Source organism: Alternaria burnsii (assembly GCF_013036055.1).
Source record: "Alternaria burnsii strain CBS107.38 chromosome Unknown 752, whole genome shotgun sequence".
NCBI classification, from domain to species: Eukaryota; Fungi; Ascomycota; class Dothideomycetes; order Pleosporales; family Pleosporaceae; genus Alternaria; species Alternaria burnsii.
The window spans coordinates 363,189-381,870 of NW_024066114.1; the positions used below are offsets into that span (position 1 = coordinate 363,189).

Genomic DNA, 18,682 nt, shown 5'->3' on the forward strand with positions numbered 1-18,682 from the left:
ACGCTGGTGCCTATGAAAGTGGTGAGGTCAGGAGGTGGGTGTATTGCACGGGACGGTGGGAGGCGAGGACCATGGTTTGAGGTCATATACTTTGTGCCTGGCACTTGACCAAGGCAAGGTGAGTGGCTGTCGAGGTGTGTCACGAATGGACCAAGTGCGCATGAAGAATGACGTCTAGCCAAGCCGTAGCTGCGGCATCCTGTAGGAATGATCGCTTGCCGAGGAAGCGTCGATCCTTGAACCTTGTTGCCGCATCGCATCGCCTCGAATAGGTAGGGACAACTCAGAGACGATACTCGCAGTCTCTAACACCAACAGGTTGGGGGCAAAGTCACAGGTGGTGTCAGCGAATGGCAGCTTGCCTAGCGCCGATGAGAGCAGAGTGACGCACGCAACCACAGCCAAGCGACTGCAGTGTGAGTCTCTGATATTTGTAGGTGCCCGTGACAGGTTGATGGTATTCTTGAACCTGAATAACATGTCGCTGACCCCGTCTGTTGACGGAAGCCTTTACTTGGCTGTGCCAGACTTTGGACATGGTGAGATGGAAGATGGGGTATTACTCAAGAATTAGGCTGGGTCGTGACGTTTGACGTGTCTCGCAGCGTAGTGTTAGCACGGATAGATCGGTACTGTGCTCAGGCTATGTCATCGTCACACCTCTCGGCGACAAAGAAGACGACGACGACGACACTTTGATGGTTGTGTATAGTCAACCGCCATGTGCATCTTGCCGCCACCGGTCGAGAAGACGAACCGTGGTATCACGCGGGCGCACCATAAGCAGGTACCCGGTCATGTGCTACGACTGTCTTGAGCAGCTGTGGAATCAGTGTGGATGCACGGAAAGGGTCCGATTAAAAAGCAGACTACCGGGCATGGGCTATCTTGGCACACCCTCCGCCATGCAGGACGCGTAGATGGTGCCGTGTGGGGGAAGGATATGGTGGTGCAGTACAGCGATGGATGCAGCGTCGCCACACGTTGTACGCGGTTGTTTACGTTGGCTGTACGTGTGTTCGCGAAGTTGTCATGGCTTGGCAGCAAGAGGCGCAGCCCTACCTAGGTAACCGTCGGCGTGAGGAAGGAGCGCTGGAGGCCTCGATCTATACCGCGATCCCACCATCTCTCTCCTTTCCACCAAGACTCACAGACTCGGAGCCATCTTGTGTTTCGTGCGGTTCTGCGCTTTGTTTTTGCGCAGTCACTTCAAACGCTCCTGCGACCGTTTAACATTGCGGAACCGCTCCGCCCATAGCAGCAGACATGGAGCTCAAGAAGCGCCTCAACTTTGGCAGCTTGATGCGCAAACGGTCTTGTGAGTCCCCCCATGCACTTTGATATGGTACACTCTAACGCATCCAGCGCATCCAGCCCAGGATGTCAATATCGATCCAAATGCTGACACGCCTGAGGCCAATGCCACCAGGGGAGTGGTAGGTTATACCGCCTCGTCGCATCTTCGCAGCAGCTAATAGCGAGCAGATGCTCTTCTGCGAGTCTGGTGCCGCCAACTCGGTACGCTATCTGCCCACAGAATCATGCCGCCCTACTGACCTTTCCAGGGCGAAGAAGTCCTCCACCTGCCTACCATCGTCGAGTCCGCCGTCGCCAGCCCGAGCGCTGCATCAGCCGCCGCCAGACAGATCCGCATCTTCCTCTCCAAAGAAAACTACGCCCGCCCTCATGTCCAGTATAATGCCGTTATGCTCATCAGAATCTTGGCCGACAATCCGGGCCCTTCTTTCACCAAGAACCTCGACAAGCAGTTCGCCGATACAGTCAAGTACCTACTCCGCAACGGTCAAGACCCAAGCGTAGCGCAGATTGTCAAGGAGACGCTGGACTCCATGGAGCGAGAAAAGGCATATGACACCAACCTGAACACGCTGTTCACCATGTACAAGAAGGAGAAGGGCCTTATGGCTGTTGCCGCAAAGCAGTTCGGCCCCCGGAAGCTCAATGCGCCAGCTTGGTCAGCGTCACAGAACGTACAGGGCGGCTTCAGTTCAGGGCACAGGTCGTCGTCCAAGACATTGCCGCCACCAGCAGAGCTTGCAGGTCGCATTGAGGAAGCGCGCACATCGGCCAAGCTTCTCTTACAGCTTGTTCAGTCCACACCAGCAAATGAACTACTTGGTAACGAACTGGTCAAGGAGTTCGCTGAGCGCTGCACGACCGCCCAGCGTAGCATACACGGCTACATCGCATGCGACAATCCGGCACCCGACGATGATACTATGCTCACGTTGATCGAAACCAACGAGCAGCTCTCCCTCGCTGCTTCCAAGCATCAGCGCGCCATCCTCCAGGCCCGTCGATTCATGGGTGCCTCGCCATCTCCACCAGTGCAGAATGGAAACGCCATGTCACCGCCGCCGCCGCCAAATGGTAACACTAGTCCAGCTGGTGTGCCTACACACAGCGATGCGCCTTCGATACCCTCCATGAACTTTGGAACGATGCAGCCCAGCCAACCGGCTGGCACAACATCTACCAACTATGGAGGCGACGAAAACAATCTTCCTCCGTCACTGCAGGCCGCACCAAATCGTACTCAACCGAGCGCACAAGAAGAGAACCCGTTCGCTGATCACTATACGACTACATACACACCTCCAGCGCACCAGAACTCGTCACCGGCCAACGACTATGGTGGCCCACCAGATCCTTACCATCCAGGCTTTCAATCAACTCCGTCGTATCTGGGTCGGCAAGAGAGCTCTGCAAACAACTTGACCATGCATGGCGCGCAACCACCGATTCAGGAAGAAGACGAACACATGCGACCGCGCATTGAACGTCCACGGACGCCTGATCTCAACGTGCCTCAGCAACAGGCTCACGACGTTTCGCCCGTTGCTGAGCGTAATACCGTCACGTATAGATACTAGGAATCTTGCCATGGAGGATCGCGCGGCGGACCAGACCCGGACAGGATGATGTGGGGTAACGTTTGACAGGCCCGATTTCTCCATTTGGACCCAACGGGTGACGCTGATGCTTTGAAATCACAAAGTGTACATGCACTTTCTTGTTGCGCAGAGTCGGGGAACTCGAAATTTACAGGGCGGCTTGGAGCGCGATATTTAGGAAGAGATACCATGGTTGACTATGATTTGGATTTATAGTTTAATGTTCTTCTACCTTGCCATGCCCCGCATCTGAGCGCAAGGCTGTGACCTCATGCAGCCCCCGCGGACATGTCATGACCTCGTGCATCTCACGCGTCTCTCACCTGCAGCGATCACGCAATCTACACAGTGCCTGAATCGTCAACATTCCACGGCACGTCGATTAGCTTGGTCAGCGACGAGCCGACCATCTTCGCAATCAACCCCTCGAATGTGGAAGGCGAGACCCGACCCCCACCGCGGCGGAACAGGGACCGCTTCTAGCGCCGAAGAATTAAAAGAGGCCGTCATGTTGAAGACATACACTATTGACCAGCCCCGTTCCGCCCTTCCTCCCGTCCATGCTGACTTTGACTTCCTCATGGCATTCTGCTGCAAAAGTCCATGGCTCGCTCGCTTCCAAAATGCGTCGACACGTTGATCATTGGTGCGTGACAGGAATAACATGCGCGCGCAAGCAAGATGCTGATTACAAATTCCAGGCAACGGGCCATCAGCGCTCGTCCTCTCCTACATTCTACACGGCCATATTCCATACTACGTCGGTGGCCATCATGACGCGATTCTCGACGCGAAATTGCAGAAGTCACCCAATCTGCTCCACCTAACACCGGATCTCTACGCGCATTTCCTGTCTTCTCTACGCTACTCGACCCAAGCGCTGCCGGTCAACACGCTGCTCGACACCCTCGTTCGACCCAATGCTGATACCGAGTTGAACCCCAAGTCCTGCATCGAGTGGCGGTACGAGCCTGAGAAGGCTATTCCACATGTTGCGATTGGGGAAACAGCCCATGCAGGCGGGCAATGGGCAGAGCATCCCGTCTCTGCAAGCGCAGACATTGGCACGTTGAGCTACGCCGAACAGTTGAGCCTCCCTGGCTATTCGTACGCAGACCACTTGGCTAAGAGCGGAAGAGGAGACGAAGCCGAGTTCGTGCGGCCTTCGAGGGTCGAGGTTGCCGACTACCTAAGGACATACCCGGAGGCGGTGGGCATAGCCGATAGCATATACACGGGGCTGAAGGTCGAGAATGTGCATCGGACGGTGCGCGGCTTTTCCATCCGGAGTCTCGGTATTCGGTGTAAGCATCTCGTGCTTGCGTCCGGCATCTTTACAGTCAGCATCCCGCCTCCACTTCACTTTGCGCCCATCGCACAGATGGATTCGCAACAAGCGCCACTACTTGTTATTGGGTCCGGATTCTCTGCGGCCGATGTTATCATATCTGCGCCGCCTACTCGTAGGATCCTACACGTCTTTCAATGGGCTCCCGAAAAGAGGCCGTCCCCATTACGAGGCTGTCACCACACCGCGTACCCGGAGTATGCAACCGTTTACCGCCAAATGAAGCTTGCAGCGATTACATCCAAGAAGAAGAATGCAAAGTCTCCTTCTGCACGGCGCAAGTCGAATCCATTTCACCAACGCGACTGGACGCTCTACGAAGGCCTGCCCAATGCCGAGGTTGTCAGCGCATCTGTGTCCGGAAATGTAGCAACCATAGTACTACAACTGCCGTCAGGAGAAACCGTCACCCACGAAGTAGGCGGTCTAGCTTATGTTGTTGGCCGACGCGGAACGTTGGATTTTCTGTCCCAAGAACTATGCGCTGAGGTTCTAACTTCGCCCGACCAAATGAGTTCCGGCCCATCTTCCGCGCATCTGATCTCAGGCCGAACATTCCGTGCCAAAGCCGAAGCTACGTCCCTCGAGGTAGCTAGAGACGTCTTCATAATTGGTAGTCTTACTGGTGATTCTCTCATCAGACACGCAATCGGTGGTTGCGTCTTCGCCGCTGGTCGAATTCTGGGTGCCATACCGACTATTTACTCTCCTGACAGTACTCCCTCGCCTACCTCTTCCACTCCCCGATCTGCATCACCAGTATCTACGTCTGATACTGAAATTGCTGCTGAAGATATGCAGGCTAGTCCGCGGAAAGAGAAGGGCGGAAGGCGTACGCCGGGCGAGTTGACGAATGGGCATGCAGACTTGCACCTTGATCGGAGGAAGCTTGTAAGGTCGGTGGAGACGGCGAATGCAGAGAATAGATATTGGGTTGACTCTGGTTGGTGGGCTGGTGGAGTGGGCCCGGGGAGGAGTTGAATATATAGACACGTTGATGCGTGGTCTCCTCATTGGCGTTAATAGTACATACCCCATGTTCCTTAAAACAAACTTATCATTACGGATCTCTGAATCCACATACACGCATTTCTAATGTATCCCATGTTGCTCGGTATAACCAGCTAGAATCAAACAAAGCCATTCAGCCGCCATACAAACCTAGCAGTTGCCTCCATCAAGATGGCCTTAGTCAATACACCTTGAATTCCGCAATTCTAACCTTACTGCCCACCTTCGGCGTAAAGATAACTCTCACTTGCTCTCCCTCAACTTCCTTCCACTCTATACTCGTAATACCATTCGCGACAACATCGCCATAGGTCGCGCCTTCGACATCACTCCATTCACCCCTGTCCCCGCTACTAGGCACCTGGATCTTATAATCCGTTGGCTCCGCAAAACCCTGCTCTTCGTTCGCGAAGAATGCAAGTTCAGCCGCACTTATGCTGACCGTTTTGCCAAAATCAATTTGGAACCAGACTGTACTTCCATTGCCGACTGGTGTATCCCACCCATTCTTAGCATCTTGCTCGGGGTAAAACCATATCCGACCGTCGATAGCAGGATATGCAGATGCTTGAGTAGTGTTACCGACGGATGTTGTACCGCGTGGAAACGCCGTTGTAGCGTTGAGTTGGATTGACTGTGCGATTCGGCGGGTAATAGCTGGTGGTGCTTTTCGTTCCAGGTCGACTGAGAGACGAGAGAGCGTGGGAGATGAAGCAACTACCTCGCCATCGACCTCAACTTGCAGGCCTGTGGCGTCGTAGTGCGAACCGTCGGCATCCCATTGAACGGCGATTTCATGACCGTGGTATATGATACGTTCTGCGCGGAAATATTTCATCTGCGCTGAAGAGGCCAGGGGAGAAACTTCCAGCGTGTCGTTGGCTGAGGGACGGATTCCAACAAGACCCGATAGGACGAGGTCGTTGAAGCCAGAGTGGAAGTAATGATGACTCCGCTTGAGTCCTACGATCGGTAATCCCGTGTCAGGGTAGTAGTCTTCTTCCAGATCCAGAATGCCAGTATCGGGGTTCCGATGCAACTGAGCATATTGCCTTAGCAAGTTTGTATAGTCATCAGTGTTAATAACATCCGTGTTTCTTCCCTCAGCATAATGATCCAGGAAATTGGCGAGTCCGGATAGAACTTGAGTCATCTGGAAAGGCCAAACAGGGCCATTCCACTGACACTCCGGGTTCGGGCCTTCGTAGCGGTACTGTCGCATATAGTACTCGTAAGAAGGCTCTACGGTACGCAGACCGTGTTCTCCGGCCAGCTCACTACTGTTAAGAATGTGCGACCAAGCTTGTGCGTAGGTTGTGGTATCGTCGGGGAGATCGTGGGTCCAAGGGACCATACCGACCAGTTCGCGGCCGCGAATGGGATCCCAGTATGTGACGTTTGTGTTGTTAACTTGATAGCGATCGATGAAATGGTCAAAGGTTGAGTTCCAGAGGGCGTCCTGTACGCGCGTTTTGATGGCAGTGGCGCGAGAATTGTAGGTGTCGACGGTGCTTTCCAAACCACCTTTCAAGGACGCCATGTTGGCGATTGCGAGGGCGTTAGCGTACTGGTAGCTGTTTATGCTAGGGCGGAATGAGTCGCCGCCGAAGAAGCCATCATAGCCACCTGAGGAATCTATACTGGAGATCGTATACTCCGTAGCATCCCGGATGGGCTCAACGTAATACAGCCCTTTATCCTCATCGTAGGAATCACCCCACGCATCATACACTCTCGTCATGTCGTCAAGCCGCTTAACCACGTCCTCTACCACACCATCAACAAGATACCCTTGCCAAACAGCTGCAGCCATGCTTTCAGAAAATTGCCGACTGTTACTGTTGCTGCTATACATGAATGTCGCGTAATCTTCTTTGAACCGTCGGTCGCGACACCACCGCCCCTCTAAGAGATGGAAGCCGGTTGCATCGTTCAGACTTGCCCAAGGCATAGTCTGCCACCCAACATCGTCAAGAAACTCGGTGGAAATGTACCCATTGGAGCCTAGGTCGCGTTGGTGTGCGCGGAAAATGGACCACCGGTAGTAGTAGACGTCGGTGATATCTGGATCGCTAGAGTCGAAGAGAGGGATCCGGTCGCGGTACCATGCTGCATCATTGCCGTAGTATTTGTTCACTATAGCTTCGACGTCGAGCGCATAGCCTTGATAAATCAAAGGAACAAGAGCGAGCGAGCTATACAGCTTCATGTCGTGCAAAATAGCCAGTAGCAGCTATTTCCAAACCTAGTAGTACCTGAACATGTGCGGTGTCGTCCTTTTACATAGTCTCCTACCCTAGCTCCGTTAGCTTCCCGGACCTCAACCGAATGCTACTGTCCCTGTCTCCGAGCTTCTCGTTGTAACATGGGTCGTGCGTATTACCAGCTGTTCCCTAGCTGTTCTCTTCGGGGTATTTCTGAGAAGAGCAAGTCAATTCGTATTCGCACTCGCAAATCTACCCGACGGCGGCTCTCCGAGCCAGGATCGATATGACTTGCCCCACTTCTTCCCCGCAAACTTGTAGATCTGCGTGGAGATAATTTCTCCGTCTTGTGTTGGCGAGGTTTAACTTTCGTATGTCGACGTGATGACGTAGAGTTCAGCCGGTGCCGCGGTTGTTATTGCTGTTCATATAAGTGCGGGTGTTATTAGTGACAGAAGCAAGGTATAGAACACCGCAAACCAGGTCTTGATAGCAAGGCTAACCACGTGCAGACAACCATGTTCGAAGATAGCTGAAGACGATTCTTGGGTATCATTTGAGTCTATTATGACCCACATTCCTGTTTACAAATACAAGTTACTGCTACTTATTCATCAAAGACGCTACAAGCGCAGGACAAAAGCGCCGACTGCTCTTCAAGGCCCGAACTATCCAAACGCCGTAGTGTGTAGAGGATACGCTTCATCTAAAAAGCATAAAGACCTCTCATGTTCCAAATCGCCTCATCAATCATACTGGGTGTCCATTCTGCACCTGTCATCTGGCCAGCGATGCTCTCTCGTTTGTCGCGCGATAGTACCAAGAAGCGCTCAATGAGATCACCATCGATCACGCTCTTGACCGGCGCGAAGTAGCTGCGGAAGGCGAGATGATCGCGACCCGACAGTGGCTTGTCGTCTGACCGAAGTTGTAGCTCCAGTTGTTGGAACATCTTGTGCTGTCGGCGGGAATTGAAGGGGATAAGTGCACCAAGAGTACCCTGGAGACCAGCCCAGAAGATGATGCGTTCACCGCCTGATAGTAGGACAGTCTTCTGGATAGAGACAGGAATGTCGTTCGTAAAGTAGTGTGCGATGAGGTCGAGGCGGTTCGGTGTACCACCCAAGTAGCCCTTATCTACTAGGAGATCGGAACCATCAGGCGACTCGTCAGAAGACTCGGAGACCTTCTGTGGGCAGCGCACAAGCCAGATATTGCCGAACTTATCACCACCAACTGTGGTGTCGTAGTCCAGCATCTCTGATGCGGAGGTGTGGCGGGCAATGGTGTCATCCACAAAGGGAATCAGGCGATTGGGGTGGACCTGGTCTTTGTGTACGACATACGTTACTGACTGCGCCTGATCGGAAACAACCAGTCGGCTGCCTTGCGTCTTGAGATCGGTGATGCGCGTCGGTACACAGTTCGGCGCCTGTGCTTTGCGTAGGACAGACTTCATACCGCAGTCGTAGAGACACAGATGGCGACCGACACCAGCAATGAGCTTTCCTTTGAATGCAAGTAGCGCTAAAGGCGGGTCGCTGACCTCAGTCTCATGGAAGAACTCCAGCTCACGACCAGTGGGGTTGATCTTGTACACCTGGATAGAAGCAGATGTGTATTTGAAAGGGGTGAAGCTCAAGTCTTTGGCAGTGCCAACAACCAAGAATGCTTCCTCACCACGGCTCTCGAAGAATACCAAGGCGGCGCTGACAAGTGACTGGTTGCCATTGAGCTCTACAGTGTGGGTGACAGTCTTTTCGCTCACAGGATCGACAACTTGGATACAAGAAGCCCAGCTGCCCTGAGCTCTTGGGTAACCAAAGTCGACTGCTGGAAGCTCGTCGCTATCGTCGGTGCCATTCGTTGCACCACCGTTGGCGTTCTCGACTTCCATCGAGCCGTTGGTGCCGTCATCCTCCTTCTTGACACCGGCGTGTGCGATAAGCTGTTGGCGTCTGTCGGCACTTATAGTGTTGTTGTCGCTCTCGATTACGTAGAACACACCCTGGTCGTGCCATCCGACCATCTTCCTTGGGGTGTACTTGAGTGGTATGTTCTCGTAAGTCGTATTGTCCGTTAGGTCATTGAAGGTGAAGATTCTGTTGTGGTCAGCAACTAATCGCGCATGTTGTGTATGTAACAAGAACGAATTGATAACTGCTTTCAGTAGGAACAATTGGAAATTTGTTATTGCCCTCATCGTGTTTAGGGAGTACAGAGTTTCATCATTGCAGTTGGGGGAAAGAGATGGAAGGTGCTTACCGTAGCTCGTTGCCGCTGACGCAGATGATTCCCTTGAATTGGGAACCATCAAAGTTCCACGCGGACTTGAATGGAATGTAGTTCAGCGGTGTCAGTTGCAACACTCCGGTACGAGGATGGGTGTAACCTAGCCATGGCCTTGAGGTCATTGCAATAATAGCAGGTTCGCCGGCAACAGTCACCTTCGCGAACTTGATAGGCTCTGGCCCAAGGAAGCGTCTTCGAGTGTCGCCAATGTCGCCAGTCATCTCATCTAGTACCGATCTGATGTATACACCACTTCGTAGACCGATGTGCAAGAACTGACTGTATCCACGAGGAGACTTGTCCGTCATGAGGTTGATGGTCAAGTCACTAGGCGGTGAGGTGAGGGCCTGAACAGAGATACTTCGCAGGATGTTTCCTTCCATGTCAGGACTCAAGTTGAAGATCCTGACAGTCTGGTCACTGCACCCGACAGCCAAGAAGAAAGCTCGCACACTACCCTCGGGTACATCGGGCATTGCAAGACAGTTGATAGTGCTGTCTAAAGCAATCTCCTCCTCAGCCATGGCAAGCGATCCATCTGCATCGCATTCAAAGTACAGGATTTGGCCGGAACTTAGCGCTATAGCAACTTGTCGGTTGTTCGTGGCACAAGCTACGATAGTGCGATGCGCAGGGGGTTGCCAGTCAGTCAAACTAGCGTGCGTCGCACTTGCATCGTCGTTAGGGAACTGGATGCCCTGGATGTGACGGATACCCTTAGGATGGATCTGGATGATACAGTCTTCACCGAACTGTTGTACACCAAGCGTGTTGGTGTCTGGAAGAAAGCCGGTATTCGCAGCCTCCTCGACGTCGTCGCCAATTTTGAGAACGAGCGTTCTGCTGTGAAGACACATGACGATAAGTGTATCAGTTTCGTCTTCGCTGGTCAGCTTCGTAGTCCAGACGTCGGAAGCGTTCTGCGGCAAAGGCGACTCAATAAGATCCAGAACCTCCAGCGCGTTCCTGGTGGTGCGGAATGAACTCCGGCCACCGGCACCGTTGATCGTGTAAACTTGGGGCGCGTCCTCCAGCGCAGGGTTGGCAACTTCCATGCCCATAATCGGGTTGAGACTGGGCATCGTCTCAACTGCAGTGAGGTTGACAAGCGCCCGAGGCTTGAAGAAGGGAGGTGCGAAAGAAGTCTCAGGGTCGACAGGGAATTGATCGCTCTCGAAAACGGGATCTTCCGTCTCGTCTCCCAAAGACTCCAGTTCATACAAGATGCGGTCTCCAGATTCGCAGGCAGCGTACACGAAGCCTGCCCTCAGAATGCAAATGCTCGTCGCGACGGGGATGGTATCAAAGTATTTGATCTTGATCTTGTCGACAGTACCGCTGGTGGCTTCTACAGTAAGCTTGAAGACATCACCGTCCTCTGTTTGTAGGAGGTAGAAGAAATCACCGCCTTTGAGAGAGTATAGAGTACCAGCAACGATCATGCGCTTGCGATTTGGGTCTTCGGTGGCTCCCTCACGGCGTGGAATGGCCAGTCGGTGCACACTTGACTTGTTGTTGAAGATGCGGCGGTATGTGATGCAATCCTCTCCACAGCATAGAACACCGCTCGGAGCGTTTGGTCCTCCAGGTACCCGGAAGAGGGTATTAGCGGTACGGTCAACTGGCTCCGACCACTTCCGCACGATATGGTTGAGACCAAGGTCCAGCTCGTAGTATACCAACTCCTTCTTGATCTCTTCGTAGGCTTCACCAGTAGGGTCAGTCTCCGAGTTGGAGTAATCTACCTCCAACGTAGCGAACATGGGATTGTCATATCCAACATCAAGTCCAATAAGACAGTACACTAACGTCTGCGGCTTGTGTGCCTCTAGCGGTGAGGAGATGGCGATATCCGTCTGGCCACTTCGGGTAAGAATGTAGACAAGCTTGTTCTTCTCCGTCGAGGCGATCATGATAGCGCGCCCTTTCGGGTCGGCTGCTAGATACTCGCCCGGCACTACGCGTCGTATTCCAGACTTGCCAAACGTCTCGAAGTGAACGGTCTTGAAGGTGTGCTCATCTGGCATGTACTCATATGTGACTAACCGTCCAGAGTCGGTGGTTATGACAATATGGTCTGACGGAGTCAGTAGAGGTTCTTAGTGTTTGCAGTCCAGTCCACCGTGGGCTCAGGGAGCTGGGAGCTCGAGGGTGTCGTGTGCTTTGAAAATCACTATACTGCTTGTAGCGGGGAAGATGGACGAACATACCTTTGGTGCCGCCTGCGATCCTGAACTTGGCTATACGACGAATGATGCCAAACACATCCTGCGAGTACAGCTCTTGGAAGCCCTTCTGTCGCCGCGAGACCTCGAGGATAGCCAGTCGTGAGCCGCTCGCTGTGAGAATCTGCTGCTTGCCGTTTCCGAGAAAGTCACCGGAAATGGCGTCCTGTGTCGCTGTCGGCTGCTTCACCGTCAAGGCGTACAGAGACATGGAAGAGAAGCTCGTCATGGTGGGCAATGGGCGGGCGCTGGCCCAGGTATCACTGTCGGGTCGATATCTGAAGACAGGCGGGTAGGGTTGAGAAACAGACGACGATCAATCAAGAGCGGTGTATGAGCTTGTTGAACGTGATGCGCGCCGTTGTAGGGCAGCGCGTCTGAAAAGTGGCTGGCGCAAGTTGTCGAGGATGAAAGATTTACGCGCAAAGAGGCCAGAGCTTCTCGGCCTAGTGTCGGTCCGCCCTGACCAATTGGTGGGATAGGCCCCACTAAAATTTCATGTCGCAAAGTCTACGCAGGCGCGTACTCGACGACAGCCACGACAACTTCCTCATCCCCCAGATCCCAAGTCGACACCATGAAGCGCAAAGTTGGTGCCCTCGAGAAGCTCGAGTCTGACCACGCAGCACTCCGCTTCAAGCTGAAACGAGACCCTCAATCGTACAGAGACGACTTTGAGCAGCAATGGCAGCAGTACCGGACCCTCCTCGACCTCTTCCTGGCCGACCCAAGCACCTCGGATAGCGGCCTGGTTGCACTCAAGGACCTCATCGAATTCGTGTCGCACACCTCAGACCTCTACCCCGACATCGCATCAGAGTTTCCCCGCGATCTAGAGCTGCTGCTCACCCACCACGAGGTGCTCGAGTATGACTTGAGAGACAAGGTCGTCGGAGCATACTGCCTGCTCAAGCGGAAAGAAGTCATCGATTCCATCACACTTCTCAACACCTTGTTTCCCATTCTTGTGACGACCAACAGCAAGAGTCTGCGACAACTACTCTACACCAAGATCATCTCAGACCTTCGCTCGTCCAACGCAAAGACTGTCAACCACAAGCTCAACAAGTCTATGCAGACAGCGCTTTACAAGTATGCAATATCCTGCGAGTGTACCAAGACCATTGACTAACTAGTCAAAGCCTCCTAGAATCAGACTCCTCCTCGCCCAAGGGCATATGGGCCGTCAAGATCACAAGAGAGCTCTGGAAGCGCCAAATATGGACTGACGCGCGCGCAGTCGAGGTCATGCGCTTGGCCGCTCTAAGCGACAACGAAAAGACCGTTTTCGGTGGCACCAAGTTCTTCCTTGGTGGTGACGAGGAACGAGAGGCCGCTGCAGAGGAGAGCAGCGATGACGACAATGATGTCGACATGGCCAAATTGAAGCATTCAGCTGGCATCAACAAGAAGAGCAAGAAGAAGGCCCGCGAACTGAAGACTGCAGCTGCAACTATAAAGAAGAAGCAGAAGAAGAAGAATGCACCGCATCCTCTCAACTTCAGTGCGCTCCACCTCCTCCACGATCCTCAAGGCTTCGCCGAAACGCTCTTCTCGAAGCACGTCCAGAACTCCAAGAACAAACTCGCCCTCGAAACGAAACTGCTGGTGTTGCAGCTTGTTACTCGTCTTGTTGGATTACATCAGCTGACGGTCCTCCCGCTATACTCATACTTCTTGAAGCATCTCACTCCTCGGCAAGCGTCTGTCACAAGTTACTTGGCATGCTTAGCGCAAGCAACACACTCGTATGTGCCGCCGGATGTGCTCGAACCGCTGGTGCAGAAGATTGCGAACGAGTTCGTGTCAGAAGCATCAGCCTCTGAGGTCGCGGCAGCAGGTCTGAATGCCATTCGCGAGGTTTGCGCACGTCAACCATTAGCTATGACGGACACCTTGCTCCAGGACTTGGTTATGGTAAGTCAACTCACATTTTCTATCGTCCCACCGCATCGCGTCGCACTCTGTGTTTTTCATGATGAGAACATTTGGTCCGTGTTAATGAGGCGGCTTAAGACCCCGCTATCTGAATACAAACCCAAAGCGCTTGTCGCAACTCTGATCCCCTTGTTTCTGCTACACGCTCTCAGACACCTCGCCCTGATATCACGATGTATACTGACACAAGGTAGTACCGCAAATCCAAGGACAAGGGCACGATGATGGCCGCCAAAGGACTTCTTTCACTTTACCGTGAAGTCGGTGCAGACCTCCTCAAGAAACGTGATCGTGGCAAGGACGCGACAATGGGTATCCGCGCTGGCACTATCAAAGAACGCCGATACGGTGAAGAAGCTATTGGAGAGATCGAAGGCATTGAGCTACTCGAGAAGTGGAAAGAAGAGGAACGCAGGAAAAAGCTGGAAGCTGCTGGCCTGGACCCTGACGCGGACAACGGCGACGTTGAGCTTGATGACGAAGATGACTGGAAGAAGTGGGATGTGGAGAGTGACGGTGACAGCGACGATTCAGGTGGCTGGATCAATGTAGAGAGCGATGGCGAGGACATCCAAATTAGCGACTCTGAAGACGAAAAGGAAAAGAAAGACAGGCCAGCAAAGAAGGCTAAGCTCGATACCACGACATCAACGCCAGGACCAGACAGCAAAGAACCCTCCAAGAGCGCCGAACCAGAGAGCAAATCCATCTCTAAACTCCTCACCACTACCATTCTTACCCCAGCCGACCTTAAACAACTCCAAGCCCTCCGTGCCTCGTCAACAATAACCTCCTCCCTCGCCTCCTCCAAACGCGCCCAACTCCTCGCCGCCCGCCACGCCGACGAAGCCATCACGGCCGATACCATCGAGCTTGCCGCTAAGATTGGCAAAAAGAACACCAAAGAGGAGAAGATCGCTCTTGCACGCGCAGACCGCGAAACGAACCACAGTTCGCATGCTAAGAAGAAGAAGGAGCAAAAGGCAGCTGAGGGCAAGAGTACGACGAATCAGGAGAAGGCAAGGAAGAAGAACTTCTTGATGACGCTGGGCAAAGCCAAGATTAAAAACAAGAGGAGTTTGGGAGATGTTAAAAAGTCGTTGATGGGTCATGTGGAGAGGAAGAAGAGAGGGGGCAAGAGGGGAAATAAGGGCAACTAGTGAGTTAGTAGATATGGTCTTGGTGCCAGGGATGGCGCTGATTTAGTTTACTCGAGATGAAAAGGGAATAGTCGCTTGATACCCAAATAGAATCTGAAATCATGATACATGAGAGAATTCGCTTTTCTACATGGTTCTACCATATGACAGGGTGCTTTACATGATCGCATTGCAACACCTACAACACTTTTGGCTTCAGCCTACTCATAACATGTAACGGCTGACACACATCTCTTCAAAGTACTCTTAACTCATCAATCCTCTTCCACTCCTCGCACGGCACTCGCAGTCGTACTATCTCTCTCTCTTACTCCTTTGACAACGAGGCCGCTCTTGCTCGGCCACTGGCAGTACCCACACGTGGTTCAAATCGAAAGACTAGGTTTCTGGAGTCGCAAATCGTTTGAGTTCTCACTGTGGGAGCTGCCTGAGGCATAGCTGTTATTGGCAATGTGGACTTCGTCATCGGAATTTGGAGCCGTATGCTGTATGGTTGCGTGTTTGCTGTGGGGAGGTGAACGGCTATTCATACGTTTGGGAGGGGGATTGATGAGACTATCGGCTGGATGAGATGTTACTCTAGTGAGAACTTCCAGGTCTTTGGAAGGGCTTGAGGGGTGACTCAAGTCGATCGAACTCTTGGAGTAATTCTTTGGGCTAGTTGATGGGCTTCCGGATCTTATGTGTATCTCCTCCATGGTAGAGGTGACAGACAACCCTTTCCAGTGTGCTGCTCCTGCGGTGGAATTCGAGGTCTGCTTTATTGGCGTCGTGGTGGAGTTGCCAGTAGTTCTGCTTTGTTCCTGAACAGGGAGATCATGTGCTGTCCGAATCGAAGGTACAAGCGTAGAGCTGACTATTCGTCCATTGAGACTGTTCACAAGTGGCGGCGACGCAGGTACAACCGCAAACACGTCCGCAACGCCATGCCCTGTACCATCTTGCCACATATCAGCATCAGCAGAAAGAACCTGGCGTAACATGTCGTCTTTCTCGTTCTGGGATCTGGTCGCAGAAGTCATGACCGGCCGTAGGCGATCATCCAGGCTGACGGTGTTGTCACCGTCAATCTTGCGTCGCTTGTGCGAGTCGAGTGATTCAGCCTTCATCCATTCAGTCACATACTGATTTTGTATTTGAACCATCATCGATATGTCATTCTTTAAGCCCTTAGGATCGGTGGAGTGAGGACAGAGCTGTAGCAACGACGTGATGAGTGAGGTATGCTCGATGAGATGTCTGACCAAGAGGTCGGGATCTGGGTCTTGATGGGTCGTCGGCTTGTGATTGATATAACAGCGAATATTACGTATCGTCGATGGTGGCATGGAATGCGACTGAGCAGTTGAAGAATTTGGTTGCGGTCTAACATGCTCCTCGTGTCCTTCGGCTTCATCGCCGCTAGTCTTCTCAGGGCCGGCATCAGACAGCCATCTCTTCAGCGGTGTATGTCGCGAGAACTCTTGGATATAATGAATAGCTCTCCTGCGGAGCAGGTCTTCGCTCTGAGATGGAACCGTTGGATACCCATAAGTATTAGGAGGAATTTGAGCCTGATGGTTCTGGGAATATGGGGACTGATATTCTGACGTGTTCTGCTGCTGCATAAAAACCTGCGAGGAGAGCGGATATTGCACTTCAAAAGGTACGTTCAGGGTATGGCGGCCCCACGCGGCGTTTGGGCTGGCATTTGGGGCTGCGGTTATTTTTGCATTCATCATGCGGTATATGTCATGGCTCTGATGTCCAGTGAATGTGCTGCCGTTCGGAGGTATGGCTGTCAATGCTGTTCTAGAAGGGTGATAGCTATATGGGTCTCTATACCCATTGCCGATTGATTGGTGGGATTTTGTCAGCTTCTTGTGTCTGGGTTTGCGCTTCTGAGCTCGTACTGCTTGCCGTGGCGGTGATGCAATCTCCTCAACGATGATTGGGTTTTGACAGCTACCGCTCACGTTTGCAAAAGGCTTCGGCGCAAGCGTTCGGAGAGTAGAGGAGACGGTGCGTTCACCAGGATCGGCCGAGCCTTGTTTCTTCCTGGGAGTACTTGTTGCGAGTCGCTTTGAAATTTCGCTAGCGCTTGGAGATGTGAGACTGAGATCGTACTCACTGCTAGTGCTGGAGGTCGCCATGACGGGATAAGTGCTAGGCAGCTCTCGCTGCAGTGAAGCTTTCTCTACTTTCTCAGTACTGAAAATGAGGACATGAGTAGTACCGCCCGCCTTTCGAATAGTTTTGGGCTGTTCCATGTCAGTCATTGCCGGCTCTGCGTTTGTAGCGCCTCGCGGAATGAGGACCATATTGCCTTCTCTATGTGCTGTCTTGCCAGTTCTTCACCACAGGAAGAAATGAGGATTCTGCCCTCCACTTCCTGCTCCCCTAGTCGCTCCACTTTTGTGCCTACTGCGCCTATATGGTGCGATGAAGATGATGCCGAAACTTTTGGCTACACTTTTGCTTTGATCTGTGTGATGAGGTGAAGCAGAGCGACGAGAGTGGTGGAGTATAGATCAGAAGAGAGTGGACATGAATCGTAAGAAGGTTTGAAATGTTGCCTACGTGTATACAGAAGGTGCGCCGTGTATAGGAAGGGGCGCCCACTGTCGGAGGAGAAAGTGCGACACGCGCGCGCGATCAATAATACCGACGAGCGTGTTGCTTGATAGAGTCAGAGCAGAACAGTAGGAAGACGAATCGAAAGAACTCAGACAAAAAAGGTGGAGATACAATCGATGCGCTCTTCGTATATGCCTCGCACGATTTCGTCTCAACATGCAGTCAGAAAAGCACGAAGTTCGGTTACCTCCTCCACATCATCCACCTCATTAACGATGCGATCGATAGCACCACCATCCCAGGCGATACCATACCAGAGCAGCACGCCCAAATCTCTCATCACCCTTACATCTTCTAATCGGGCCTTCAGTTCCGGTACGGCGTCGATCAACCGCGTCCAAAACAACTCACGAAGCTGTGATGCACCGTCAAAGCATGTCCATATGGGTGCGATACCGGAGGCAGGTGTAGTGATATATCCAAGGAGATGTTCGAGTCCGTACAGACAGGTTCCGAAAGGTAAGTACTCTGCCTCCGCCCAATCCACTAGGCCTGTGATCTTCCAGGTATTCTTGTCAACCAAGATATTAGATGGGATGAGATCTCCGTGATTGATTGTCACTGGATAATCGTTTATCCCCTGCACTGCGCGCAATACTTCGCTTGCTCTTTGGCGGAGATGAATGTCCGGCAGCTCAGCAGCTAATCTCTCAAGCCTAGAAATAATGGTTGAGCCGACCTTGCCGCGGCACTGCAAGAGTACCGATGAACTCTCATCCATAGGTGAGTCTAATCGTATCGCTCTCGACATGAATGGGGTTATATGTGGTGAGTGCCAACTTTGCGCGATAAAGTCCGCAAAACTCGCGACGAGACGTTGTAGTCGTTCCCTTGAGCCAGCATCGAGTGAACGTTCACGCCCCTGCAAACGACGCAACTGTGCGCCTTCAATTTTTTCCATCTCATAGGCACATATGCCTCCAGGTAATGCTAATTCGAGAAGTTCGATAGTTGGAACTAGCGTTGGATAAGT

General features: G+C 52.6%; 5 protein-coding genes across 5 annotated transcripts; 2 read left to right on the forward strand and 3 right to left on the reverse strand.

Annotated features, from left to right (window-relative positions):
• Positions 1–1,266: 1,266 nt before the first annotated feature.
• GT037_006209 (uncharacterized protein) lies at positions 1,267–5,244 on the forward strand (the record flags this gene model as incomplete). The annotated part of the gene is made up of 6 exons (XM_038931256.1): positions 1,267–1,318; positions 1,366–1,436; positions 1,486–1,518; positions 1,566–2,825; positions 3,516–3,561; positions 3,617–5,244. The coding sequence occupies 6 exons, from the start codon at positions 1,267–1,269 to the stop codon at positions 5,242–5,244; spliced, it is 3,090 nt and encodes a 1,029-aa protein (XP_038785753.1).
• Positions 5,245–5,455: 211 nt separating this feature from the next.
• On the reverse strand, positions 5,456–7,483 carry GT037_006210 (six-hairpin glycosidase; the record flags this gene model as incomplete). Its single annotated transcript, XM_038931257.1, has 1 exon — positions 5,456–7,483. The coding sequence occupies one exon, from the start codon at positions 7,481–7,483 to the stop codon at positions 5,456–5,458; it is 2,028 nt and encodes a 675-aa protein (XP_038785754.1).
• A 701-nt stretch (positions 7,484–8,184) lies between these two features.
• GT037_006211 (pre-mrna-splicing factor rse1) lies at positions 8,185–12,224 on the reverse strand (the record flags this gene model as incomplete). The annotated part of the gene is made up of 3 exons (XM_038931258.1): positions 8,185–9,580; positions 9,744–11,847; positions 11,981–12,224. The coding sequence occupies 3 exons, from the start codon at positions 12,222–12,224 to the stop codon at positions 8,185–8,187; spliced, it is 3,744 nt and encodes a 1,247-aa protein (XP_038785755.1).
• A 348-nt stretch (positions 12,225–12,572) lies between these two features.
• On the forward strand, positions 12,573–15,093 carry GT037_006212 (sda1-domain-containing protein; the record flags this gene model as incomplete). The annotated part of the gene is made up of 3 exons (XM_038931259.1): positions 12,573–13,087; positions 13,138–13,912; positions 14,128–15,093. 3 exons carry the CDS (start codon positions 12,573–12,575, stop codon positions 15,091–15,093), a joined length of 2,256 nt encoding a protein of 751 aa, XP_038785756.1.
• A 365-nt stretch (positions 15,094–15,458) lies between these two features.
• GT037_006213 (uncharacterized protein) lies at positions 15,459–18,460 on the reverse strand (the record flags this gene model as incomplete). Its single annotated transcript, XM_038931260.1, has 2 exons — positions 15,459–17,333; positions 17,897–18,460. The coding sequence occupies 2 exons, from the start codon at positions 18,458–18,460 to the stop codon at positions 15,459–15,461; spliced, it is 2,439 nt and encodes an 812-aa protein (XP_038785757.1).
• Between the last annotated feature and the right edge of the window lie 222 nt (positions 18,461–18,682).